This window comes from Taeniopygia guttata, chromosome 5, assembly GCF_048771995.1.
Source record: "Taeniopygia guttata chromosome 5, bTaeGut7.mat, whole genome shotgun sequence".
Classification (NCBI taxonomy): domain Eukaryota; kingdom Metazoa; phylum Chordata; class Aves; order Passeriformes; family Estrildidae; genus Taeniopygia; species Taeniopygia guttata.
Genome location: NC_133030.1, coordinates 10,909,522 through 10,937,440, shown reverse-complemented (window position 1 = coordinate 10,937,440; position 27,919 = coordinate 10,909,522). Strand labels below are relative to the sequence as shown.

The following is a 27,919-nucleotide window of genomic DNA, read 5'->3' as shown; positions in this document are numbered from 1 at the left end:
CCAGCTGATGTTTTAGACTTTATTACACCACGGGTGGAGATCAAAGGGGTCTGTGCAGGTTCCCAGCTCACACCTCAGGGACTCGTTCCACCTCTCCCTCCACCAGGATACAGCAGGGCAGCTGCTCTAAAGGCCATTGGCATACAGGAGGTTTACAAACTTGTCTCTCAATGAAGAGGCCCAGTGTTTTATTAATAAATTCAAGCAGGAAAAATCCCCTAAACTCAAGGTGGAATGTTTTGATCCATTCAGAGGTCTCTGACTATGGTGCACGTTTACAAACTACAATTAGTTCCTTAAGGAGCATTTGGTGTGCAATGGAGAAAGCTGAGCAGCTTGTGTTCTACCAACCATTTAAAAGCTGATGCAAGAAGAAAAGGAAATTATTCAAAGAATTCACTGTTTTCCTACATCAGTTTAACATTAAAAGGTTTGTCTTTTTATTTTTTTTCCAGTTAAAAAACAGTTGGGACTATTATCTCAGTAATAGCTTCCTAAAAAAGACACAGAACAGCAACTTCTCACCGGACTGCAGTTTAGGAATGTTCTAGGCCTTGACTCAAACTGCTGCTTCCAGACATCAGCCCCATTTCAGGATGCCTGGTGTGGAATATGGTCTTCACAAGCTTATCACTTCCTGCAGTGAAAACATTTTTCATTTGTGCTCTTCACACAGGACATTGAAAAGTGATATCCCACCCATTTGTATGGAGTTCCAGACTGCTTCACAACGAAGTCAAAAGTATCTGACTGCAAGTTCTGAAAGTTGAGTTGTGATACAAAGTAGAAATGACCCTCTGAGTGAAAACAACCTTCAATTTTGTACAGAACATTTAAACACCACACAGCTGTTCCTTAATTTCATCTTTCCACAGGTAGGAATTATTTGATGAGCAATACTTAACAGAGAATATAGCACTATTCTTCTCACACGTGCTATAGAATGCAACAGAACTACCAACACCTCTATGGAGGCAGCTATCAAAATATTCTCCCCACTGCAGAGAGAGTGCATGTGCGCAAAAGGCAGGCACAAGTGATTTCTCCAAAGATTATACCACAAGGATGCAGTAAAACTTGAATAAGACTTGGTATTTTCCAGCTTCTAGGCTTATGCCATTTCTTTTATACATTGCTGCCTTGATGAAGATAAAGAAAAAAGGGAAAAGTCCATCAAAAAGAAAAGTTTCCCAGAAGTCACAGCTAGTAGAATAAAACCAGAAAAACAGAAGGAGGGTTTACATCTAATCACAAAAAAGGGACTATTGGGGAAAAAACCAAAGGAAGAAAGGAAAGAAAAAAAAAAACCTTATGAAATGTCACCCCATCACATTGAATCTGTTTCATCTGTTGAAAACCAGTGTTCCAGGATACAATTTTTATAAACATGTTTTATTTATCTTGCTTATACCATTTTAACTGTAACTGCTGGCTGTCATTTCCCTGAAAAGGGGAAATCAACTCAAACACAGACCGGTGCTTTTCAAAAGACAGCAATTGGAAGGGCAGCAGCAGCGGGCATTTGAGATTTCTTAAAACCTTCAAGGCTGCAGGAAAGACAAAAGGACATGTGACCAAAAGTGTTATGATTATCCATTAGGGATTTCCATCAGTACCGGCATCAGTTATTTAGGTGATAATACAGCAAGGTCAAGTATTAGTGACAGACAATGTGCAAGTCATAAGGAATGATAGAGAATACCAATCCTTACAAAAGTCATTGCTATCAAAGAAACTTATAAGTGTTTCAAAGAGATATCTAAATACTTCACATCAAATATACAGTGGCCATCCAGATTATAGCTCAGGATTTGTTGCAAAATTTTGTCCAAGTGCCAAATTAAAGCTTTTTTTTTTTTTTTGTGTGTGTGTATTTTTTTTTTTTTCCACCTTGTCTCCTAAAAAAAAAATTAATTACACAGTTACATTAGCAGTTATGCAAGCACTCTTAATTCCATAGCCACAGGAATCAGGGCCCTGGTGATGAGGAGTGCTGCAGCTAAGGGTGCCTCTTCTTTGTAACAAACTGCCTCTAAGCCCACCTTTCTATTCAGGGCAATTGCATCACTACACATCTTGAACTGTTCAGTGCTTCGATTTTGTAAGAAAAAGCTGAAATGCAGTTGTTCTACCAAGCCACACTTCACCTTTTCCATCCTTTCATGGGAACATTTAAGTTTTTTTAACTGCCACCACAGTAAGTATTTATGGATTTGAAGTGATTTAAAAGTGATTTGTTAAAATCACTTTTAAATGTCAGAAGTGAGTCTTTGCTTTTTCCTGCCACTTCAGTTAACCATGGAGATTGGATCACCCTGAAAATTGCCTTTTTTGCTTTATTCTTAGCAAGGGTGAGGAATCTGAATCTCATGTGCAAGGCTCAAGATGATGCTTAGGACAGAACATGCAGAGTAAACGTTGTTTCGTTCCTTTCAATATCCAGGGAATATAAAGCTGGCAACTGTAGTCCTGTCATTATGGGTAATGAAAATAGTCCCTTTACAACAAAATTCCTGTAAGGGAGAGCAAATAGATAATAACTCTTCTGGTAACATGTATTGTACACTGGCCAGCGTGTTTTTGGCGTTGAACGGAATCCTGTGAATGTGTTTAATTCACTTGCTGAGCGTTCATCTGAGGCATCCCTCTGTTTGGTCTAGGGGGCCCTCCACGACCTACAAAACACAAAAAGGGCGTTGAATTCTGTAGGAAATCTGGTTAGTTTAAAAGTAGTCCTAAATCTTCTGGTCTGAACTCAGTCAGACTTTGCTGTGCTTCCTAAAACACGCTCTCAGCTTAACCACAGCCCAATGCTGCACTGAACTCCAGAGGCCTCAGCTCCACACCTCAGGGCTTTTAGGACCAAGGCAGGGACAGAACCCCTCAACACTGAACTACCACGCAGGATGCAGATGCAGGGCACTGCCTTGAGCTGCCCTCACAGCAATGTCTGTACTGAGACAGAAAAGTCCCATCATCAAAAATGTACTAAGAAAAAGACCTGAGGAAATGTGATAAAAATAGAATTTAGAAGATTAACTACAGCCTCATTATCTCTGTCAGGTTTGTTTCCCGAGGCTTTCCTTAATAAAAGACAGTTAAGTAGTTCTACTATATCTGAATGTCAACAGCAATTGCTGTTTTAGCTTCTTTTCCAAGAATTCTGCATTTAACAGTCAACTTAACTTCCACTACCAGTTTACAGGATCCCAATAATTCAAGTCAGCTTATTCTTAATTGTGAGCTGCTGAGTAAGGAGTGAGGTTGTTTTTTAAGTGCAGAACTTTTAAAACTTAGCTCAGTAACTTCCACTCAACCCAAACCAATTACTCCCTACTCAGGAAATTACCTCTAGGAGCTCCCCGAGGTCCACTTTGTCCAGAGCCACGTTTGAAATTTTGTTGATATCCATCCTAAAGCAAAGCAATTTACAAAGTTACAACATAAAACCTGGGCATTGTGTTATTCATTGCCAGCAAAACAAGGACCTAAATCAAACAATATGCACTGACGAAACACCTGTAACTTCAACATGGAACATATTAGTAAAAAATAAACTTTAACTCTTTATTACAGCTGCTAGGCACTTCCACTAGTGCCTAGCAGCTGTAATGTGCAGTGACAAATGCTCTCTGCATTACAGGATATGTTGTTCAATATAACTAAGAAATATAGATACATTTAGTGTTCAACTTTTCCAAACTACACAGGGACAGTTTGTCTTCCTGAGAAATAAACTAAGTCCCAGAGGAAGAAAGATGTCACTAACAGCTCTGAGTGCTTTTGACAGGTATTTCCCTCCCCACAGGTAGCTTACCCTCTGGTAGTTTGAGTAATCCCGAGGAGCATTGAACTGGGGCTGTGTGTAGCCACTGTTTGGAGTGTTGGAAAAGGAAGGACGGTAGCCATCGTATCCCCCTAAGGAACAGGGCACAAGTCTTTCACTTGGAAATCAAAGCTGCACTTAATACTTGACCTTAAAAAAAATCCCATCCCTTTAGCAAGGGCTGCTTACCTGCAAATCAAGCAAATGCCTCCAACATCAGTGCTAATATATCACAAGAAATGAGAATGAACACCTGGTAACGACTGGGAGGAGGCAGCGTTCAGCACATTTCTCAGAGTAACCCACGGTTTGATTTACAGAACATTCAGTTCTGAGCTAAATATGATCCTAGGAAGGCTCTAAATGTCCCATTTGTGATTACTGCATTCACACTCCAATCAGCTGTATTTTTATTACACATATTCCTTCTCTACTCCCCAGCCACAAGAGGGGAAGAGAACATGGAAGACAGCACCTGAGTCCATAAGTAACCCCAGAACACCTGACAAGGAAATCTCTGTCCTATTCTAACATAAACCTCTTTGTAACACTGATAGCCACACGTGTAAGGTCCAGGAATCATAAACATTCTCTTATCTATCCAGAACTACACTTCTCACTCTTCCACTCCTGATAATTCCCTTGGCCTAGTGACTTTTGGACTCTTGTGCTCCCGTACTTCTACATAAGCCAGTCTATTCTCATTCTGATGAAACACAGAACTAACAAAATACACTGTGGAAACACTAAGCATTTTTGAAATACCAACTTGCATCCAAATTCCTTGCTTGATGGGTGGATATTTCTGCATTTGCTTATACTTGCAGTAGATGTGTACTATTGTATTGTAACAGAGTCCAAACACACACTTGAATTTTATGTTGCTTATCTACAACTCATAAGATTTTTACTACAAGTTTTGCTGTCTCACAGGGCTGCCACCCCAGTCTCCCAACAGCAGGTCAGTTTAACACTTGCTCTCCTGACCTGGTGGCTCCCCTAGGGTCAAGCAGAGCTCAGGGAGGGCTCTGCAGAGCTGCTCACCTCTGAATCCGTTTGCGGGGCCCCTGTAACCGTTCATGAGGCCCCGGGCCCCGCGGGATCCCCCCCGGGACACGCCCCGGCTGTTGTAGTAAGGCTGGCTGTTCCTGGGAAATCCAGTGCTCTGCTGGGGAGGCTGCTGGTGGTTTCCTGCCACTTGGTGACTCTGGTCCGGGGAACCGTGGTAGGTACCAACCACTGCAGGGCAATCGAGGGGAAAAAGAAAAGTCTGGGTTTATTTATGTTCCCATGTATCTCTCTTTAAACCCAACATTCTGGTACAGAGGAAAAGGATGAGGCTTCTTCTCCTTGTTCCACATCCAGTACTTTTTAGCACTTCAGTGCTGAGAGAAAAACAGCTCTGGATGTAGACATTTATTTTTTTAAGTTGCTAATCTGGAAAGCATTTTGCCTGCTGAATTCAAGTAATTTCTCAGTGATTTCAGCACAAGATTCCAGGCCTTTGAGACCTTACGTCAACTGTGAGAAGAAATCTGTATTTGCTCTCATTTCTGGTTTACTATTTCCTTTACAGAATGTCACCTCAAATTTCACTGTTTTTTAAAAGCAACCTTAACATCAACAGAGCCAGTACTTCACTTTAGTGCTTGCATCTTCAGAATAATCCTCTTCATGTTTTTTTTTAAACCCATATAAATCTCAGTCAAGTGGCTTAACAGCTGAAGTAATATACTGAATTTCACTCCGTGTTGGATATTCAAACCCAGAGTAACAAAATCTGGTACTGCTCAGGGGAAAGGTCTGCAAGGGAACCTGTGACATATTTTGCTCCATCATCTAGCACTTCACAGACTTATCACCTGCTCACAAGAATTTTACCTGTCTGGAGCTGTTCTTGCTGGAGATCTGATTGTTCTACTTGGTGAGGTTGATTGGAGAAACTCTGGTTGTAACTGGCCTGGTACTGGTTTTGCTGCTTAAGGGTTTCTGGCTCATTCACAGGAGGAACAGGTGCATTCATGTTGAATACCTGTAAGAGCAGAAATTCCGTTTTACAGCTCTGTAAAGCATCATCCAAGTCTCAGAAATGTGAATAACCAAGGACTACCATATGTAGCTGCATGACAGATTCTACCACAAGGAATGAGCACCAAGTCACAGGGATCCTGGACTGATTTCATACTCACTGTTTGCATGGATTGGAATGGAGCTGCGTTGACGTTGATTCCGCTGCTATGCAAAGGCTTGCTGGATCCAGCCTGGAACACCTGTGGCTGGGATGCAGCGGGAAGTGATGATGAGGATGGGGTCTGGTCTGCATTCAGAGACATGGAAGCCTAATAATTAAAACAAACAACATTTTAGCAGCTTTTGAAGTACCAAAAATTTAACTTCAAAAACTTTGCTTAAAAAAGAGTGGCAATGCCTCGGCTTCACCTCTACTAATGACTGTTTCCTACTTCAGCTCAACAGCCTAATTCACAGCGGCATAATGAGAGGAAAAACCTAACCATCTTCTCCTTCATTAACTTGAAATACAACTAGAAAAAACTAGAAGGGGGAAATGAACAAGTTTCCAGGCTAACTGCTGTGAAAAAATAAATCCCATTTCCTAAGCCAACAATTCTGATGCTCCCATGGTGATGTTGGCATGCTGCATCCAACTAAACAAACAATCTTCCAAATGAAAAGTCTTGCTATGGAGGTCTTACTGGTCACAGACAGGCTCAGAATTTTGAAATTAAAGGGAACTGAAGCACCCCTATCAACTAAAAATAATGTTATTTATGAAGAAACATAGACTAACATTTGATGCCACCTGCAATCAAGAGTTCTTCCCACCCCTGTGAAACCTGACTTGCCTGAATCTGGTCAATTGATTCTTTCTGTGGCCGTTGCTCTGCTGTGTGAGAAGGCTGATACATGGGTTGGGAAGCTGTATATCCCTCACTTGTAGAAGAAACCAAGGGAACCTGACAAAATAAACCCCAAAGCCCCCAAAAGTCAGCTGATGCTCACACGCAGTTTTGTAAAAAGTATCAGTGAACTCTGGAGTGGATGGTACTCTCTAGTCTGTGTGCCAGCACATCTTCAAATCAGTACAAATTAATTACTTTTTAACCACCAACATTCTAACACCACACAGCTCCAAGTTCAAACACAAGTGGACAAGGGCTGGCTTCCAATGGCCTGAATTTATATTTTACAAGCTCTGTTCCCACACAGAGAGCCCAGGGAAAAGTCCAGCCAGCAAAGCAGAGAACCTTGCATTAAAGGCTGTACTGGGGAGTTTAAGAAGCAATGGATAATAACTGATGGGGGTGTTCACATCACACTGGAGTGTTCCAAAGCCAAGAGTAAGTTTAATTACTGCTTGCAAGATCCTCAAAAGAATCACTGGCAGCACTGGTTGAGGTAAGGGAAATAAGAAAAAAAATCCATTGGATTAAGTCAGGCATCACCTAACAGCAAAATAACTACTAGTGCAGAGAAAAAAACAAAAACCCTCTGCTGATAAAAAAATAGTCTACTCCTAGAAGACAACAAAACTGTGGAGAGCACCAGCACTTCAGGAGGTACGTACAGAGGAAATTTAAGAAATAACTCCCTCATTCCTGTTTCTATATAAATGAGTGACTTAAACCTTGCAGACCCAATCTGAACAAGCCAAAGGAAGCAATTTATACTGCCTGTACTGTGAGATCCATCATCTATCCAGATTTTTTTTTGTTTGCAAATACCTACAGGGATCAGACTCATTACTGAGACCAGCAGAGTCCTCAGAGATGCCACACATGCTTAATAAAAAAATCTTTAATCACCAGACAACTGAAACATCTTAACAAGGAAGTGACTACTTCATTTATGCAGTGCAGAAGCAAGTTTAGGAGATTCCACTTAAAGCTCAACTGGAAACAACATTCAACTCACGCTGACTGCTCTACGACTCCAGGGTAAAATCCCAATCCAAGCAAGTGGGAATAATCAAACAGAACACAAACTCTATATAATTAATGCATGAGATCTACTTGTGCCCTGACACTCACTTGAACAGACACAGGCTGCCCTGTAGCCAAGTGGTTTTGGTTTTGGCATTTCTGTTGCAAATAAGTAACAAACTACCTGCTTCCCACTACTGGACATCTGCAAGTCTGCAGAGACTAAAACTAGGAACTAGTAATGCCTGTCAGCAACAATGGAGATCACCAATTTCCCAAAACTGGAACCTCAGCTTTTTCAGAGGAGTTTCTCATGTAGTTAGGAAATCAATCCTTTTGCAACTCCAATTACGCCTAATATCAAACACAAATCCAAACCAGAATTTACTAAACATTTTACCTGTGTAGCTTCTGGTTGCACAGGAACTTGGGTAGGCTGGGCAAGTCTTGACTCAGCATGAACTGGAGGAAAAAAATTTTACTTATTACATAGTAAAATCAAACCTTTTACAGAATAGCATTATTACCTGCTCTGAGCACTTATGTGAAAGCTGATCATCATGAAGATGATGAAGCCTCAAGCACTGCAAAGCTATACTCAAATTACCAACTCCTGTTTCCATGCAAAGGACATTTTCTGTAGTTGTCCAAAATAATCCAAAGCAAAACTAAAGAAGCTTTAGATGTTCCATATTTCAAAGCTAAACCTGTAAGCAAGTGAGAATTGAAGTCTAGAAACAGCACAGTCGCATTTCTGAGAAAAACACACTATAGCAGGATTGTACTATTACTTGTGGTGACATTTTACTATGCAGCAGCAACTGTAGCATTTCTAAGAGATGACTTGCAGGCTTTGCCAGTATTTGTCTTTAGGATTTACCATTACAAACCTGGAGGGCAAACCATTTGGGGCATGTCCAGACTCTGTGCTGGGTTCATGGGCTGTGCAGATACAATAGCAGGATCAAGCGTTTGGTTCTCAAATTCCAGCATTGAGTCCTGGAGAGAAAAAAAAAAAAAAACTACTAAGAAATCAAATCCACACTGCTGTGGGTTAAACAGATGAATGTTCAGAGCACAGAAATACCTGCATGAAGTTGTAGGGGCCCTGCATCTGTGCCATGAGGTCCTGTACTCGCTGTCTCCTGACCAGGGGGTCTGCCTGAGCCACAGCAGTGAGCGCGTGAGGTTCCGGGACGGGAGGAGACGTCGCCTGTGTCTGTTGCTGCAGGGAATTTACAACCTAACAAGAGACAACAACCAACTGCAATTTCAGCTCAAGGCAGTGCTGCACTCAAGTGACTCAGGAGTTCTTGCATTTCTGGCTATTGCCTAACTGGCTATGGATGATGGAATTGCTGCAGCGGTGTTGAAGGACAGTACTACATCCTAGACAGGTCAATGCTGTGGCCAGCTACTCGTCTGAGCAGTCGTAGGATTATAGAGCTCACACTCTGTTCTCTTTTTCTCTCCATCTACTCTTTTCCTCACGAGAAAAGTATTTGTTCAATAGTACAAGGAGTTTTTTAGAGCAGGATTTGAGACAGCAATTTATCACCATTTGGAAATTTAAAGGAAGTGGGGGAAGAGTAAGCTTCAGAAATATGCACAAATGGGGAACAATTATTTTCTCATAGCTTTTTGGTAAATATAAGTGGACTTAGAATTTTTTGGTCCTTCTTAAGACTTCTTAATGGTCAATCTTCACAGACACTGTTATCCTAGCTCCCTGATTTACTGTCTCAGGAACAGCAGGCAGCACTGCATGACAAAGATTGCCAGACAGCACCGTGAGGGAACACTAGAAGCCCAGAAGCAGAAGCACAGATCAGGGAGGGCAAGAAAGCTCAGATTTACCAGACATACCCCAAAGTGGCAAACATCAACAAAGGAACAAACTGCAATGGGCCTTCAGATAGCACCTGATTAGACAGCAGAGCAACCAGCAAAGCTGGACATGGGCACCTCAAACATCCATCAGCACACAGTTAGAAAACAGACAGTGACAAAGATGGTAGAGCTGCACTTTGATGGCCCTAACCAGTCTCTTGCCTGCTCTTTAGGCAGCTCCTGAAATCCACAAGTGCCATTTTCAATGTCAACAAATGCCCTTTAAAAATATCATTGTCTCTTATCATCATTTCACTGCCACTATCCACCCTCAAAGCCTGCACATTTCTTTTTAATTTCTCCAAGAAACCTACAGCATCTTCCAGCATTCCTACTGCCTGCCCAGATTTTCAAATCTTGTTTGTCCATAGCATTCTGCAAATACAGTTGCATCACCAAGTTCAATGGCTTGTTCCTTGAACAAATCCCAAACAGAAAATCTGAATAAAACTAAAAACTAACCAGAGCCTACAGTCCTCTTTGAGATCCACTTCAGACCCAAATCACCACTGGCAGCAAACTACAGAGAGGCAATTTGACAATTCCCATGAAAAATACACCCTGAGGCAGTTCACACCAGAAACCAAGCACAACTCTTGTCTATCAAACAGTCCCTGAATTTCATATTATAGACTGTTTCCAAATTAAGAATTAAGCCTTGTGAGTAAAAAAATTATCTAGAGCACATATATAGATAGACCTTTCGTACATGACAAAGCTTAAAAACTGAGAAGTGCAAGCATCAGGTGAAATTTGAGTGGTAAAACCGCAGCTACTCATCCCCTGCATAATTGTTAGCAAAAGTACTCTCAAGTTATTTGAGCACTACCACTCAACTTATGGAGTCCAAGTCATTAAAACAATTCAGTATCTTCAAGAAAAAAAGATGAGTTGATGGAATTACCAAGAACCCACAACAGTGACAAAAATATCCAACGTTTTCCTTTTTCCACAAACCGTACACCAGTAACTTCATATGGTATTTCATAATTTACATTATCATTTCCAATACTCCTTTTCTGATGTCAAGAGGAACAGTTCAGCGCCTATTCCTTCTGTCTTATTAGCACTACCAGGTACTCTGACCAAGTAAACCACAGTACGGTGAAACAACTGAACAAATTTCAAGTTGTGTGAGGTAAGTTAACCTTGTCAGCAGGCAAAGCTGCCAGACACAATACAAGGAGACTGACAGGGGACAGGGAAAAAAGAGAAGGAAAGGTAAAACCACAAGTTTAATGACATCACAAACCAACAGAATGAACTTGTATTATCAGTCTGAGAACAGTTTTCAATTCTACTCAAAATCCATCCAACCGAAGTTCCACAATCTAAGACACAGAGAACTTTGTGTACAATCACAGTCAAGCATTAATTACAGAAGAAGCCGTTTAAAAAAAATTGAAACCCCACAAAACAACAATAAAAAAATGTCCATGAATACTATTACCAATAAAGGACATCTTCACCAAAATTAGAACATCATATAACCCAAATACCCTTGGAAAATTCACAAGCAAATGATTTAGTTTAAAACTTATGGAAGGACCATCAAAAAATGTCCTTGTGAAGACATCATTACTTCTAATCTAGAAGCACACCACAGAAATCCTGACTGTATCACATCTACTCGAAGGCTACTGAAAAAGAGGAGTTGACGATATCCTCCCCCTTAGTGAACAATTACAGAGATCTTCTGAGCACATGTTCTCTTCCAGATTTCAAAATTCACAACTATCAGTGCACATTCTGTGGCATGATCTTACCAAAGAGCAATTCAGCTGCAGTCTCCTGAGAAAGGAGATAGTGGTGCCAGGAAGAGTAATTTTACAGGCAGATATTCTCAATTTCCCTTTTTTGTGTTATAGCTGAGAAAATAAAGTTCTTTATTATGAAGAAACAGGCTTCAACTTTAACTTTTTCTAAATTATTCCTTTCTACCATGTCCAAGACATTGGGACAGAAAGGGCAGTTGAAGTACAGATTCTTTGTATTGTCCTAAGAAAACAAAGCTGATCCAATTCCAGATTCAGCTGACTAGGTAACTATGAGTTTCTGAAATCTGTCTGATACCGAACTACAACCTGAATTATGTCTTCATCCATACTCCTTATATTAAGAACTACAGAGAACTGAACCTGGTAGAAACACAGATATAAAATGGGCATAATTGAAGCCAATCAATCACTAATTTTAAAATACTGTGCCTTCTAAGAGTACTCCAACCAAGCATGACTTTAATGTGTGGGTTTGGAGGATTTCTTCAGTTTGTTAAGATAATTCTTAAAACACATTCAGTAGCAGGGAGTGGCAGTGATAATTTAATAGTTTTTTAAGCAAGTAAATTACATACTGTGACAAGGAACTACCAAACTCCTTCACATACATGGCAAAGCTGTCTACTCCGTTTTACGAGTCTCACAACTCATCCTCAGTATTATTAAATCTCTTAGTGGTCTTCAACACTGTAAAATAGGAATTTCAGCCAGACTCAATGTAAAATCAGCCAGATTAGCTTATCAGATCAAAACAGCTGCTCTATTTTTTTCAGCACTTCACAGGATTAAGAACACGTAGTCCACTCCTATACTTAACAACAGCCAAGGGCACCAAGAAAAGTCTAAACAACTGACCACCTGCAATTTGATGCTGCAGAAGGCTAAAAGAATCAAAAATTAACTCTCCAGCACCTGAAAGAAGTTGCTCATACTTGTTTTTACCAGACAGACACAACTCAAGCTCCAATTTACCAAACTGGGGGGCTTGACCTTCCCGTACACGAGGACCACAGGTTCCAGTGCAATAAAATCACGGACATGTACACATAGCAAAGCCTGAGTGTAAATCCCCAAACTGGGAACAGATCCCAACACCAGTGCACCACAAACAGCACAAGTGAACAGCCACTCAAGTGCAAAGGAGTAACAAGTGAGATACTTGAGGAGCTGTAGTTCTGGGAAGCAGAGACGTACACACATACAAGCATATTTTAACATCAAATAATGCACATAAGCAATCTGGAGTAGCTTTAGTTGAGTTACTCATTTTCAGCTCCATCTCCAGGGACCTGTTCTTAATGAAAGCACAACTACACCACACTGTCATCAGCTGGGCAGATAAACTGTCAAGTTTGACATATGCAGCTAAATTCTCCAAAAAGAAAAAAAGACTTAAAAAAAAAAAGTCTTTAAAGTCTTCTTAAGCACAAGACTCTTACGTCTTGTTTTCCCAAGCAGGCCACTAATGAAGAAAAGCAAGTTCTCTGCAAACTTAGACTAAATAGGTTTTATTTTTTTTTTTATTTTAGGTACTCCTGAGTTAAGTACACAATTAAAGAATTGAGAAGTGAGTCCAAGCCTCCTTAAATAAATGTATTCTTTTATATACTGGGGGAGAAGGGATGCAATACTAACACCTATCATGAATTGTGAGCCAGCAGAAACAGGGATTGCAATTTTACCTGCAGTACACAAGATCTTACCTCAACCGTTTCAACTGTCCACTCATCTACCTGTTCCTTCTCACTACTGCTGAACTGAGTCTCTGCCATGAATTGTCTGTTTACATACTAAAATAAAAATAAGAAAGGGTATGAAAGTAAAAGTAAGTGGCATTGAAGGTATACAAAATGACAGTGTTTCAGTGAATAATACCTCAGTTGATTCAACTTCAGTTGGCTCAGTAAATTCTTCTGCTGGATCAGGTTCTGCAAGAAAAATAAACCATTTACGTGGAAAAAAAAAACCCCAAACAATAAAAATAAAGACCCCAACCACCCTCACATTATAGACCTAGAAGACACAAAAGTACATGAAAAAATCTTGTGTCTCAGAATAAAGAAACAAACAAACAAAAAGAAGGACGTTAACAGAGATTAGTAATAACAAATATTCTCAGAGCTTTGAATTAAAAAGAAATAAACCCACATTAAATTCTTGCTAGGGAGAGTTATGTTCAGCTATGCCTTCTCCACAAAAGGGAAAAAAGTCCTGAGTTGTCTTAAAATTGGATACAACATTCCCAGGTTTCTTAAGTATACAATCACACTATCTGCTTCAGAAACTGCTCCCTTCTATCTCTAAACTGGTGGGAACCACTGAAAATGGGAAAAGCCTCAGGCAGCCAAAACTTTCATCTTGGATGGTTTCAGTGCTAGAGGTGAACACTGCATTTGCAATTTAATCACTCTGAAGACTGCAGAGACAAGACAGAACAACACAAATGTGTCAGTCACAAGGCATTTTCCCCTTCTCACCAGCCTCTGCTGCAGTGTCTTCTACTGCAGGTGCAGGTGCTGCCTCCTCTTCCTCACATAGCCCATTCTGGTGGTTGTGGGTGCTGTCGAAGTAACTGGTCTGAAGAATCCGTTCAACAATCTCCTTCAGTGCTTTATCTGGGAAAAGGGAGCAGGGAAATATCAGCATCCCCTCAGTCCTCATCATCTTCTCCTTCCTTCCCTCCCAAAGATTGTATGTACATGTTATGACCCTTTTGCTGGGAAGATGTTGCTGCCCCAAGTCAGTCCATGAGCACTACTGGTCCAGGATTTCTTCTCTTACTGGGTCACATTCAATAAATCCACAATTAACCCACTGTCATTCAGAAAAATCTGAAGGGCAAGAAGGATCTTTAGAACAAATATAACTCTTCAGAAGCCTTGTGAAGCACCTCACAGTGAGATCAAGTTTACAAATTTAGTTACTAGACTTTTATTCCTGTTACTTAAAACCATTACTGTAAGACAATTTCTTCCAAAACAACTAACTGTCAAAAATAAATCTACACAGGTACCACCTGATTCATGACGGTTCTTCCCCTGAGGCGAAGTGGCTCAAAAGAGCATTTGTAAGCAAAAAACACTTGCCCTCAGTGCCTCAGATGAATGCTAGGGCACTTTAACCCAGAAGACATCAGCCCCATTGGCAAAGCAGTATTACTGGCTGCCTAGGCCAGGCATTTGGGAATTATTTGGGAATTATTTAAAATAAAAGCAGCCTGGCTGGCATGGTCACACCCTGATCTGCAGTTAATCAATGAAAACAGGACAAAACCACAACACTTTTGGCAGGAGCTAAGGGAGAGAGAACATCCCCACTAAGGAAGGCCATGTCAGTGTATGTATTACACGGTCACCTTGTTCACACCCAGGTTTGCAGAAAACAAAGAACTGTTACTGAGTACCACCAGCAGCAAAGTACTGCTGAAATAGCAGAAATAGACTGAGCTTCAGTTCTGAGTAACGCTGAGCCAGTATAAAAAAATACACCATAGACAGAGTACAAACTTCACAAGTCACTGTTAGAGTCCAGCTAAGAGCTGAGAAAAAGTAGTTCCTCTAAGACCTCAGAGATAATTAACTACCCATGTTCTCTTATATCAGATGTGTGTTTTAGTTCAGGCATGAATTTAGTGTGCTGTCTTTTCATGCAGAGACTGTACTTACAGGTTGTTCCACAAACCGGTTTTTCCTTCCCTTCCAGTAAGTCCCACAGGTGAACAGATGCTTGCTCATACTGCTCATTCAACCTTAAAAATTAATTAAAAAGAGTTAATCTCTTACTGAGTCTTTAAAATACCATACTAAATACACTGTTAACTGACTGGCAATTAGAAAGAGGAGCACTTTGCTGTTACCCTACCTCATGTTCATGTCTCGTTCAGGGTAAACCAGCTTATAAAACTCATCCAGCATTGTCAGTTCCTCCTCTGTCAGCACTGGCACCCCACTGGATCCTTGTTTGAGGTCACTGCGCACTTCATCATCCCCCAACTTCTCCAGAATGAACTGCAGTTCCAGCACAGTCTTTAAACGCTTCTGCTCGGCCTCCTCTCGCATCAGCTGCTCCCTGCGAGCTGTCTTCTTTATTGTTTTCTGGATCTGGAATGGACCCAAGGGAAAAACAGTCTGGAAATGTCTTCAATTGCTAAGAAAAGGTAAAGAGGAAGGCAAGGGAAAAGTCTAAGTGTTGAGTTCATCCATTTGCAAAGGCTTGGGTGATCCAGATTTTTCACACTGGCCACACAGAGAGCAGGAACAGAGAGGTTATTCACCATAGCCCACGAGAGTAGGAAGCATTCATTGGAACTACCAGGAGATCAGCTTAAAACAGATAAACAAAAGGACCGTTTTTTTCATGCACCACAAGAGGGAACTCATGGAATGTTTTGCCATGAAAGGCTGGGGAGATAGACAGGATCAGCAAGTCCAAAAAAGGATTTCAACAAATTCTTGGACATGAGATCCCCAGTCACACACCCCAGGGAACAAGCATGTACATCCACTGCAGCATTCCCAGCGCAAGGAGCACGGATGCAGGCAGGGAGAGGATGACATATCATCAGCAGCTTTGTGCTCTGCACTGAACCTTCCACAAGATCTAAATGCAGTGCCACTCTGAACGTTCAGGATGTTTCTTCCACTCTTCATCTTAATCCAAGCATCCAGCATCCCCAGTTCAGCTGGAAATGTAATATTCTCTTCCAAAAAATCTATTGTGATGGTAACTTTCCCACTTGAAACATCAAAATTTTGTTTTTAAAAATCAAAGACGTAACTTAAAATCAATTAACTGCAGTCAGGGAAAACTACAACCAATTTGAAAGCACAGCACCAATCTGGTACTCCTGCATTCATTGGCTTGTCTTAGCAGTAAGCTGATGAGAGAAACACTTCACAACAGACTTACCCAGAAAAGGAATGTTCTTCATTACTAACATTCCATAAACACAGATGGAACTGTGATGCCAGAAAATAAGGAAACAAGTTGCCTTAGTCCTACAAACTGATTTACAGCCACTGCCAATGTAGAAAGCAGTTTATAAAACAAGGATGCTGCTAACCTTCAAATTATCCCAGCCTGTTCACAAGATGACTACACTCCTTAGAGCAGCCAGCTCCAAGGCTGCTGCTCTTTCCAGAACTCCCAAATTTTTAGAACTTAATTCTTGATTACAGTTATTATTCTGAATCCTTTATAAAACACCAATTCAAAAGATTACCTATTTCACAATATCCAGTTAATTTACCCTTTACAAAAATAATAATGTCCCACAATGTAGTTTCAGATTGTTATTACGAAGAAGTGAAAACCCTATGAAATCCATTTAAGAAAATGTTACCAATGGCAGCAAGTGACCATCTTTAATGTTGCATGGCAGATCTGGTTCTGTGATCACTATTTTCAACACTTGTGTTGTGTCATAAAATTACATTATTCTTGTTTCCATACATTTATGTAGTACATCAGAAATTCTTCAGAAAACCTGACATCAACTACTATAAAAAATAGAAGAAAACAGTCAAACATAGAAGACATCAAGGGCAATTCATCCTTGTAAATAGAAGTGACTACTGCCTCAGTGGAAGAGTTTAAAGTGTCTGGATAACCCACATAGCAATGCTTGATCTTTACTTACATCCTGGCTCAGAGCCATAAAACTCCTCTGCAGTTCCTTAGCAAATTCCAGATTATTTGTCACTTCCTGGTATTTTGACACCGCATCCTTAAAAAAACCCAGAAAGACCACAAATGTAAACAATAAGCAACAGAACAGGATATATACTTCCAATAAATTCCCACATTTTTTTGTTCTGAAGTGAGACACAGGATCCCTGAATGGGACTGCAACTGTGTTAAGGCAAATTTAGATTTTCACTGCCTCAGATATCAAAGACTTGTGTATGTCCTTGGGGTCTCCAGTTTCTTTAGATATGCTAAACATACATGCCTTTATGTGCTCACATGGATGATGGACTGGTTTCATGTTTGGCTGCAGCCAGTTCCTGAAAAAAACTAACAACTGGGAGAATGGGGAGAAGAACAATCTGGCAACTCAAAACTTCTGAAGAGTTTGAGAATTAATGCATTGTTAAATGAAGTCAGAGTCAAAATCAGAATATACAGAGCATAATATCCCCTTCTCCAGAAATCTTTACTTTTGCTATCTTCTTAAACCTAATACTCTGATCTGCACCAAAGCAAACCAAATTCCTCAACCCACTTGGTATTACTGAGAATTTACATCAAACCAGAATCAAATCAGGGGGATATGGCTGAGACATTTACATTCCTGCTGTGACAAAATAATGCATTTCTCCAAATTAAGATTATTTTTATCAAGCCTGGTAGTCAAGCTTCATAAAAACCATGAGCTTCCCTCCTCAACATGTTGTCAATTCTCTATCGTGGTTTATCTTCACAACAGGCCATTACAAATTAACAGTACACAGATCTCATATTTCAGTTTTCAGGTGGCAAAGAACTACCAAATTGAAGATTAAATCATCCAAGGGATCAAGGGAAGCACTTAATTCTTTTAAGTGTCAACAGCTGCATTAGTAAGAGGGAACATTTTTGTCCCTTCACTTTCTCAGTGTTAAAAATCATCAACAAAATGCTGTTGATCCTAGACTGGGAAAATAATTGTTAAGGATTCGACTTCACGTAAGACTGAGCATCTGGTAATTTCTTGAAGTATCAATGAACATGTTTGGACCATACAACTGAATTTAAATTGATACTTGCTTTTTATTTACAACTGCAAAACTGCTGCTGAATCAAGTTCTGTAACAACCTACTTTAAGAAAAGAAGAGAGGCAGGAAAAACTCATCCCCACAAAGATTTAGCAGAGATTTGGTTAGGATTTTTTTAGTTGTTTTTACCAGTTGATCTTGATTCAGACGTTCTCCCTTGTTCATTCGTTCCTGGTAATCATCAAGTTTGCTCTGAAACAAAAGAAAAATGCTGTTATGAAGAGGCAAGAATCAGTTTAAAGCTTTTTTCTACTTGTGCTAACAAAATTATACACTGTAATATTATACTACACAGACTGTACCACGTTACACAAGCACATAACTGTCCTGCAAAAAGTGTAATAAGAAGAATTAGGTTAAAACGCAAATATTTTCCCAAGAGGTAAATATTTTTATCTTGTTTATTTGGCTATTACAGTGTCTTCATGGCTAGTTGGAATTTCCTCTTTCACATTCCTCCTAAGGGAACAAGCACTCTCAATACACATGTCCTTCAGTCCAAACACCAGAGAGCTGAACTGAGGGTTGAGGTAGAGCTTATCACCATTTTATCACTACAATACCAAAAATCTGACTGCAAACCCCCACTGTCAATGCTATTAAGATTCAGAACTGTAATTTTCTCTAGCTCCATCACTTAAGATAGTTGTAAAGAATTTTAAACAGTTTCTAATCCTCTGTGCAAGAATGCCCACCAACACAATTCATATTAATAGCTCTAAAATAGTTTGTGTTCAAGGGCATTAGGATTTTTTTTTCCCCACAGGAAGAAATTGAAAAAAGAATCATTAGGCTACTTTTCAGCAGGATCAGTTTTCTTATCTGCTTAAACAGAAACCACACGGAAGAGTGGCATCAGCCAAAAGCAGGTAAAACTCCTGTGTGCTCCACTGACAGATTCTACAGGCTAACTACAAAGCGCCTGCGAAAGGAAGCAAAGCCCCTAAAGATAACACACCTAATTTTATTCCACCGTTTTCACAATTTCCATATTATCACAAATGACTGTATTTTGAATGAATTTGCCATTATGTAATTAAAAACATTATTAAAAGAAATCCTTAGCCATTATCTTCCCAATCTAGGATGACAAAACACAAGAAGCAGGAGAACACTTAACTCTGAATGTCAAAGAATCAAAACCCCGATACCACCCTGCCTCAGGGTTTACATTCACCACTAACTGACACCTTGTTTGGTTGCTGCTGCTCTTCACTTCAGACTTACTAGTTAAAACATTTTACTGGTATTTTTCTAGTTAATTTAACTTCTATGCTCAGTCTCAGACTTTTGGAAAGATCAAAGTCTGTGGAACAGTTCATCAAGCAAGCTCCTCTTCTGAAATATTTGATGCCCATCATTATTTCCTGAAACCTTATCACCCTTATGAGGCTTGGTCCTTTTGGTATCTTTTTTGGTGCTGGATCTTTACAAGTCCTCCATGTCAGACAGAACATTTAACTACTTCACCTTCCAGTGTATCAGAACCATCAATGGCCTAGGCAAAGTCAAAGCAAGAACTTGCAGAGCTCCAAAAATATATCACTGGGCGTTTCATGCTGGGTACAATAAATGCAGCAGCCACAGTTCCTAACAGATCAAAAAAGCAGCCTGGAGAACATTTGGCACAGTGCTAATCTATCTCAACAGGAAGCAAGCCAGGTTACTCTTCTCCATCCTGATCTCAGAACAGATGATGACATGCTTGGACAATCACAGGACAGTCTCTTGATTTGGGAGAATGTGGCTAAGCTGTGCAGCCAAAAGGCAGGTAAAAGAACTGAACCACTGCAATGCCCCTGTGCAAAGCCAGGTCAACCCACACCTCTGATGGCTGAAATCCTAAAGCAAAGGGGCTTTGCAAACAAGCACATTTCAAAGGAAGCTCCTACTTGCTCAAATCACTGGCTCCCCTGCTGCAGATTATAATTCCCTTGGTCACCCTGATGCAATTGTTTGTGAGGCTGCTTAGTAAACAGAGTGCAAACAAGGGCCAGCTTGAACAGGGTCTACAAAATGCACTAAAACAAATTCTGTGATCCAGTTTCCAATACAAACCCATAAACAACAACAGTAAAACAAAATGGGTGGAACACTGTAATCCAGAACACTACTTTGACTTTGTTGAAAAAAACAACATACATTGCAAAATTACACTGTGAGACACAGAATCCATTTTGGTGGCTGAGGGTATAAGGGAGGGAAGAGGCAGAAATACCCTAAATAACTACAATTTTTTTCTGTATACCATTTCCATGCATGGTTGGTCCTTTCAGATTAAGCTATTGCAGTAACATACTGAACAATGCACAAGGTTTTTCTTGAATGGTCAAATACTCTTAGGTCTAATGTAAATGCTTTGCTTATTTTTATTCAACTAAAAAACCAAGGGTAATATGTCTCTTTCTGTTAGGAACAGAAGAAAGGTTACTTGTCCTCACATTTCCTTCTTACAAAATATTCCTGTTGGGAAGGTAAAAGCAGAGGAAAGCCCTGTCAGCTGCAATGCAGAGGACAAGTCAATGTGCATTTAGTTAAATGTTACCACAAAGATTTTGACTGCCAAGTAAGCATTTTTCTATCATTGCAAAGCACTTGTAAGATCCAAAGCTGCATTACACAGAAATATTAAGTAAAATGCCTTCCTTTTTAATCTGCACTGTCAACTAACAGCAGTCCAAGAGCAGCATTAGAGCTGTAAAACAATTAGAGCTGCAGTGAAATTCCTGCACTGCCTGCAAAAGGGGAAGACTCTCTTCATCTTACCTCTCCTTACACTTCACCCTCACTGCTCAGACAGATACCTCCGAGCATGAAAACCAAACCAGCAGGAAAAAAAATCATCCAGGGGCAAACTGAGCACATGAATTGTGTATTGAACAGCTCATGAGTCAGCAGCTCCCAGTTCTGCAGGCAGCAAGCCACTCTGCTTCAGCTTTTTCCACTGGGACACCTTAAGTATTTTGGGGTTTTCTGGGGGAAAAAGCACCACTAACAGGCTCTTGGGACTGTGGTGCTCATTGCTTAAGTATGCCATGGATTTTACTTGAATAGGAATCCAAAACTACTTACTTTACTGCACTAATAGACAATTATCTTCACCTCCTCTGAACTGTCTCAAAAAGATCATCTTGAAGTGGAAGCAAAAACTGCAGTTACCTGGCATTACCCTCCAAACCTACCCTGGTTTTAGAAATGCCTGACCACTGAGCCACCATTTGCAGTGCTGTGCTGCAAACTGGATCACTGGAATCATCAGATTAAAAATAACCCTTAAAAAAGGGGGTCAGGAGCAGGAGGGAGGCTCTATATTTAACCAGATAATTTCAATGCTATGGTTCTACCAATTACAGCAGCACAAGTGTGCACAACAAACTGCAAGGGGACAAGGTAACCTCTGCCAACAGCTGGAGTAAATCTTTAGTAATTCAAACTCTACTACAAGTTAATAAAAGATGGAAAGGACATTCCTAGTTTGTCTCCTGAGGTATCTCAAAAACTGAATTTATGTTTTTGACAGCACAAAAGCAATTATGATAACCCAAACTTTAAAATAGCTGTGTAATACAGTTCACATTGAAGCCAAATAAATGCTTAATAAAGTTAAAAATTAGAAGTTTATTAACCTGTTTTACATCTCTGCATTGCAATTTGTCTGTCCTCCACCATCACCTCCACACTTTTCATGGCTTTGCAGCTAAAACTGCCCAGCAATTACCAAAAAACCCCACAAACCAAAACCTGACTTCTATTTTCTCAAAAAAAACACCAAGCCAAAAAAAAAAAAAAATCAAAAAGCAAGGAGGTTCAGAACCTCTCAAAACCCACTAGATTTGAGAAGCTGTTTCGCTCCTGAGTTAGAGCCAGGAAGATGGAAGGACACAATAACAACACTCCAGAACACAAAGCATTTACATGCCATCTGTTTAAACGGAATTGATTTTTTTGAGTAACAGTAGTAGATATTCTGGTGGGTGCATATTTCCCAACAGTCTGGGAAGTTTGATGGTTTAGGAAAAAATATCTGCATAATGTATTAGTTTTAAACAAAGGACAAGGACATATCAGTTCTGAGACAGCAGTTTCATGATCAATTAATCCCAGAAGCAGAAAAAGCTTTCAGTAATCAGAATTAAGTCACAGAAGAGTGGAAACCCAAGTTTTGGTGACTGCAGAGATGCTCTTTCCAAATCACCACTATACAGGATTTCCTACAGAAGCACTCAAAATTTACAGGGAAGTTGACTACACTGTAGAAGACGTGGATTTTGCTCTACACATCATTTTTGTTCCAAAAAGTTACTTTTACAAGTGAATTCTAGAAAACAAATGTGTCTCTCCCAATATTCTGCATGTCTTTTTCTTCAAACAAAAACCATGATCCAAACCCCAAAGCAGTATCTGAAAAACTGAAACTAGAAGATATTTCACAGCTCCTTGGATTCATCACGCATCTAGTTAACTGAACTCACTGTGAGACAATCCCTTTTCTACAATAACCAGTTAAAACCAAAACAGACCAGCCTGAAACCTCAAAGCACCAATCATCACAAGATTTCACATATAAACTGCTTGGGTTTTCAGACCTGAAGCTTGATATCCAAAATTCCTACTAAGAGAGATTTAAAAGAAAGATTCAGGATTATAATACACTGCCTGAAATGAATTTTACTATTTGTTCCATGTTAAATCTCCAAAGATTAATTTCAAACTAAACCTCCCAAGGAGACATTCTGGAGCCATTCACAAGTCTGAACATCCAGGTGGCCCAAATCATGGACAAAAGCATTGAGAGCTGCTACCAATGGGCAGCTTCAAACTTCCTGCTACCAGAATGGAAAATTGATCCCAGCTTTTACTACAGGTTCTTGTTCCCCATGGGAAAGCCAACATTTTACTGAACCAAGTAACATCAACTTCAAATGTCCACCTGCTGCTCTGTGAGAGTTCTTGTGTAGCAAGGACAGCAGCACCTGTGAACTGCTCATTTTGCACCCCAGCCAGGGTTACACTCAGGAGGAAACTCAGACAAGCTGATAAAGTGACAGCAGCTCAAGTTACCAGGCACAGGCAATATGTGCCATCTTTCCAACTCCAGACACCAAGCTCACATCAAGCTTGAAGCTCACATGTTACCTGTGAACATCTGCCCATCCCCTAGTTCATGTGTTAGCAAATTAATTATTTTGCCCCTTTGGCAGAACTTTTGTTTGATGAACTCTTCTTACATGGCTCATGCCCTATTACACACAAAGAAAGCAGAAACAACTGGGTTTTCTTCATTCAGCCCTGAAACAAAACTAGAGTTTGATCTACATTCAATTGGCTTAAAATTGGGATTTTCTTCTCTAAAAACAAAAACCAGAAGAGCCAGGGAGAAGGAGAAACTGAAAGTGAAATATTTTCTCCCAGGGAACGTGGACAGTTGGCAGGATTCAAACCCCAAACACCTGACAAACACCTGGAGGAGTCCAGGCAACTTTTAAATTAACTAAGCTTGTCAACATAAACTTCAGCTGCACATCTGAAGGTCCTGGAGAGAAAATACCCCTTTGATTACCTAATTACCCCCTTCCATGCACACACACACACAAAAAATATCTTGTCATCTAAGAACACAGAACAGCATCCCTATCTTTTCATAATACAAAGAGATGAGGGGAAAACAGACGTTTTCAGGCCATGTTTCCACATTCATTTCTGAACAGCAATTCAGTTTATCCCAGTCTTTTTTAACAAAAGAAATACTCATTCTTTCAAAGGAGGTCATATTTAGGAAAAGAAAATTAAAGTGTAACTAATAATCCAGTGGTTTTAGTTTATACAGAAACATTCAAAATAGTGTAGACCAAAATTACAAATATTATTTCAATTTGTATTTTGGTAGTCACATTATTTTATCCTCTGTGTTTAGAGGTAAACATGACAAACTTCACTCCAAAATTCCAAATTTCTTTATGAAGAGTGACCTTTCCTCTACTAAAAGCTGCATACTCCTTTTATTTAAAACCTAAGATGGTACCTCTTCCAGAGCAGTAATTTTTGCATCCTTCAGAAATGTGTGTCTAAGTATGTATTTGTGCTCATTCTATGACACAAAGCTCTGAAAACCATCTCTACTGGCCTTCGTTAGCAGCTGCTAACAAAGAAAGGATTAACTGTCCAACTAAGCACAAGTTCCCAGTGAGATTTACTGCATTTCTCATCCACTCCTGTCTGTGTAGTTTCCAGAACAATTTTACTTTCTGGATGGTTGGAAAAATTAAAAATATATTCTTGTCCAAAGATGCAAAATACAAGGAAATCCTGATGTGTACAATGAGCTTTGTTTTAAGACACAAAGCATGTGCTGCTCTCTTTATTAAAGCACAAATTATTTACTACAGAACTCTTGGCTCCCCCACCAAGGGAGAGGCTCAAGCCCACAACTGAGTTCCTGTGCTTTAATACACCAAAACCCATTTCTCTCATGACTTTTGTAGTGCTTATGAGTCCTCCTTCAGGAAGTTTCAGAATTTCAGTCCATTAAGACTTAGGAATCTTTGAACTTTAATGAACTTTAATTCATCAGTGAGAAACAACACAGAGCTTTTTTTTTTTAAGCCACAGCCCTTGCCTGTTCTTTAAGCCCACATTGCCCAGCACAGAGTATTAAAAAAATAAATGCCTTCAGTAATTTTCATGAAACATCTTCCAACAGAAAAAAAAAAAGGGCACTTTGTCTCGTCTACTCACTTGTAACTAAAACTTCACTCAAATAGAATGGAATGGCTAAGGCAAGTGTAAATTATTTAAAGGTAAATAAAAATACTGCTCCCAAGCACCCTCACACCAGTAACACTGCTGCATCCTCTTGATTACTCCCAAGTACAGAACAGGTCAGAATTTTCACTTGCTAATTTTGGTTTTTAAAATACATGCTTTTAACATAATAAAAATATTTTCAGAGGATTTTTGTGTATATTGGATACAACAGTTAATTTTCAAACAATTTTTTTATATTGAAAGAACCAGAGACAGAAAGATCTGCTATCCTTCTCGAGCTGAGGACCAGTATTGGTTGTGCAGATATTCCTGTGTATTAACCAAGTTTAAGACAGACATCTTGTCCTGTCTACACACAAAAGACACCGAGGAAAAGCTTCTCTGATTCTAAAACTTACCTAAAATGTCCTGGCTTGCTGCTTTTTGCCATGTCATTTCTGAAAACCAAGAAAACCCCACACCCAGTTTTGAAGTGGGAAGCTACACTGTACACAGTGTATTTACACAGTGTATTATTGATACACAGTCTATTATTTACAGGTAAAGCACAGCTTCTTTCCTTTACAACCCACCTGTACAGACTAATTTACTGGGAATACTTCCACCTTATACAATATGGAACACTATGAAAAATATCAAAAGTGACAGTTAAAAAAAATGAATATAACACTTACTGTGCTTATTCACTTCTAAGGATAATAAGAGATTTAGAGGTCTAGCACAAATATGATTTTTTTTTTTGTAATTTTAACTTGGACTGTGGCATTTTGAGGCAAGTCTTGAGGCTATGTTCTTTTTTTTGATGGACACCTCATGCTCTGGAGGTTGCAAAGCCCTGCGAAGCTCATTTAATCTGCCACCACCGAGAGGGTGCAAAACACGCCACAAGTAACCACGACAGCCTTTTCCTCTTGTGCCACAACTCGAACCGTCCAAGCACCAGGGACTGAGTAGCTGCTCTTTCTAAAAATAACCCGTGGAAGGCCGCTTCCAGCTGGGCTCAGGCTCCCAAAGAGTTGAGCTTAGGGCGATGGAAAGCGAGCGGTGACACTGGGGCGGGGTGGGGTAGCCCCGGCTTTGTGCGGGCGGCACAATGAGCTCCGCCGGGGAGGCCGGGCCGCCGCCATGTTACAGCTCCGCGTCCATGTGCCCGGCACCGGGGGCACCGCAGCCTCTGCCTGCCCGCTCCGCCGGCCACGGGCACCGGGCGCGCTCCGGCCGCCGCACGGAGCGGGCATGTGGGGAGCTGAGCCCCGGGATGGCGCGGCTGGGAAAGGCCCCGCCGCGGGGAACAAAAGGCGGAAGGAGGGGGAAGGGAGCGGCGCCGCCGAGGGGGCTCCGGGCACCGGGGGCGAAGGGGGGTCGGCAGCCGCGACCCCGCCGGGTTCTGCTCCGCGAGCCGGGGGGAAACCGGGCCGGGTCCCGGGGCGACGGGAGGGCGGCCTGGGAGGGGGCAGGGGGACGCCCGGAGGGGAAGGGGACAGGCCGGGGGAGCGGCGCTCGCCCTTCTGGAACCTTCCAGCAGGCGGCCTCTGGGGGCCACGCCGGGAACAACCCGGGAGGGCTCGGCGGAGGGCCCGGCACAAGGGAGCGGAAGGGAAACAGGCCGGACGGGCTCGGGGGCAGGGGCGGCCGGAAGGCGGGGGACAAGGCGGGTGGGCACCCCGGGTGGGCTGGGGGATCTGAGGGGACGTGGGGATCACCTTCTTCTTCTCCAGGTTGCGCAGCTTCTTGTCGATCACCCCCAGGATCTGCTTCATGGCCTCGGTCTGCACCGTGGTGATGTTCACACCCGCCGCCGCCTGCGGGGCCGCCGCCGCCGGAGCAGCCTCGCTACCCGGTCCCGCTTTGCCGGTGCTGCTGCCGGTGGTGCTGCTCGCCATGGTGCTGTTGGTGGCCGAGGGCATCTCTGTGAAGGAGGGAGGGAGGGCGGGAGAGAGACAAGAGAGCGGAGAGAGCGGCGGGCGCGTCACGGGGGGAGCGCGGACGGCGGAGACGCGCCCGCGGCCGCGCGCGCGCACGAGCCGTACCTGCCCCGGCGCGCGCGCGCCCCCCCCAACCCGCCCCTCCCTCGCCGCGCGCGGGGCGGCGGTCACGTGACGGCCGCCTCGCGCCCAACGGTCATTTTCCCTTCACGCTCCCCTTCCCCCCTCCCCCCCCCCGCCCCGCTCGGGGTGTCCGGAGGGGCCGCGCCGCCCCCCTCACCCTGTGCGCCACTGAGCCCGGGGGGGGGACACGCTGCGCTCTCTCTCGCTCGCTAGGAATGGCCGCCTCAGCCACGCTCCAGCCCCGCCGCCCGCGCTGCTCCTGCTACCACAGCAGAGAGAGAGAGAGACAGAGAAGGAGGGAGGGAGGGAGAGACAGCGGCGGCGCGCACGCCGGCGCGTAGAGGCGAGGCGGCGCGGGAGCGCGCGGGGTCCTGGCCGGCCCGCGGGTGGCCACAAAGAACGCCTGAGCCCGCGGCGGCAGCTGCTGCGCTGCCCGCGCGGGTCCTTGAGGCGCGCGGCGGGCGGCTCAGCGCCAGACACAATAGTGGCGCGTCCCTCAGCGCCGCCCGCCATTCCCGCCGCAAAGCGGCTCCGAAACGCCTCTCGGTGCCCTGCGGCGGGCCCGAACCGTGCCACAGCAGCACGGCTGGCACTGAGCCCCGAGAGCCGCAGCTCACTCGCCGGGAACACTTGCTTCATCTGTCTATCAGGCTGGCATTTGTGTCTCCAGATATATCCCTGCGATCCCCACGTAATAACATGTTTGATTTTAGTCCTGCACGTTTTAGTCACCAAAAGCTGCCACCACTCAGTAAACCTTCTGTGCGGCCAATTTATTATTTCAGTGTTAATAAATAAAATACGCCATCGGGGTTTCTGTGAGGCAAAGGGAATTTTGGGATGAATGCTCCAGATGCTTCGTGGGGCACAGCTGGAAAATGAAATGCCGCTGCCTTCATAAGGCTGGGAGCTAAA

The 27,919-nt window shown here is 42.0% G+C and overlaps 1 protein-coding gene across 4 annotated transcripts; it reads right to left on the bottom strand.

Moving 5' to 3' along the window:
• Positions 1-416: 416 nt before the first annotated feature.
• CAPRIN1 (cell cycle associated protein 1) lies at positions 417-27,374 on the bottom strand. 4 transcript variants are annotated; one of them, XM_030273531.4, is made up of 19 exons: positions 27,162-27,351; positions 26,660-26,865; positions 18,321-18,383; positions 17,074-17,160; positions 15,297-15,535; positions 15,101-15,183; positions 13,913-14,050; positions 13,311-13,363; positions 13,139-13,225; positions 8,855-9,010; positions 8,658-8,766; positions 8,168-8,229; positions 6,691-6,801; positions 6,016-6,165; positions 5,708-5,858; positions 4,871-5,065; positions 3,818-3,918; positions 3,350-3,413; positions 417-2,675 (listed from the first exon to the last, which is right to left on the bottom strand). In XM_030273531.4, exons 2-19 carry the CDS (start codon positions 26,861-26,863, stop codon positions 2,611-2,613), a joined length of 2,118 nt encoding a protein of 705 aa, XP_030129391.3. In that variant the 5' UTR covers positions 26,864-26,865; positions 27,162-27,351; the 3' UTR covers positions 417-2,610. The 4 variants fall into 4 exon arrangements, with proteins under 4 accessions (XP_030129391.3, XP_030129395.3, XP_030129396.3 ...); XM_030273535.4 differs by lacking the exon at positions 6,691-6,801 and having other exon boundaries at positions 27,162-27,374; XM_030273533.4 differs by lacking the exon at positions 13,139-13,225 and having other exon boundaries at positions 1,377-2,675; positions 27,162-27,328.
• Positions 27,375-27,919: the final 545 nt, after the last annotated feature.

Bases quoted from the DNA above. Each gene is read 5' to 3' on its own strand.
- CAPRIN1 (XM_030273531.4), bottom strand. From the start codon at position 26,863: ATGCCCTCGGCCACCAACAGCACCATGGCGAGCAGCACCACCGGCAGC. The intron at 13,364-13,912 runs GTGAGAAGGGGA...TTTTTCTTGCAG, and splicing joins AGACACTGCAGCAGAGGCTG to AACCTGATCCAGCAGAAGAA. The intron at 2,676-3,349 runs GTAATTTCCTGA...TGTGTTTTGTAG, and splicing joins ACCTCGGGGAGCTCCTAGAG to GTCGTGGAGGGCCCCCTAGA.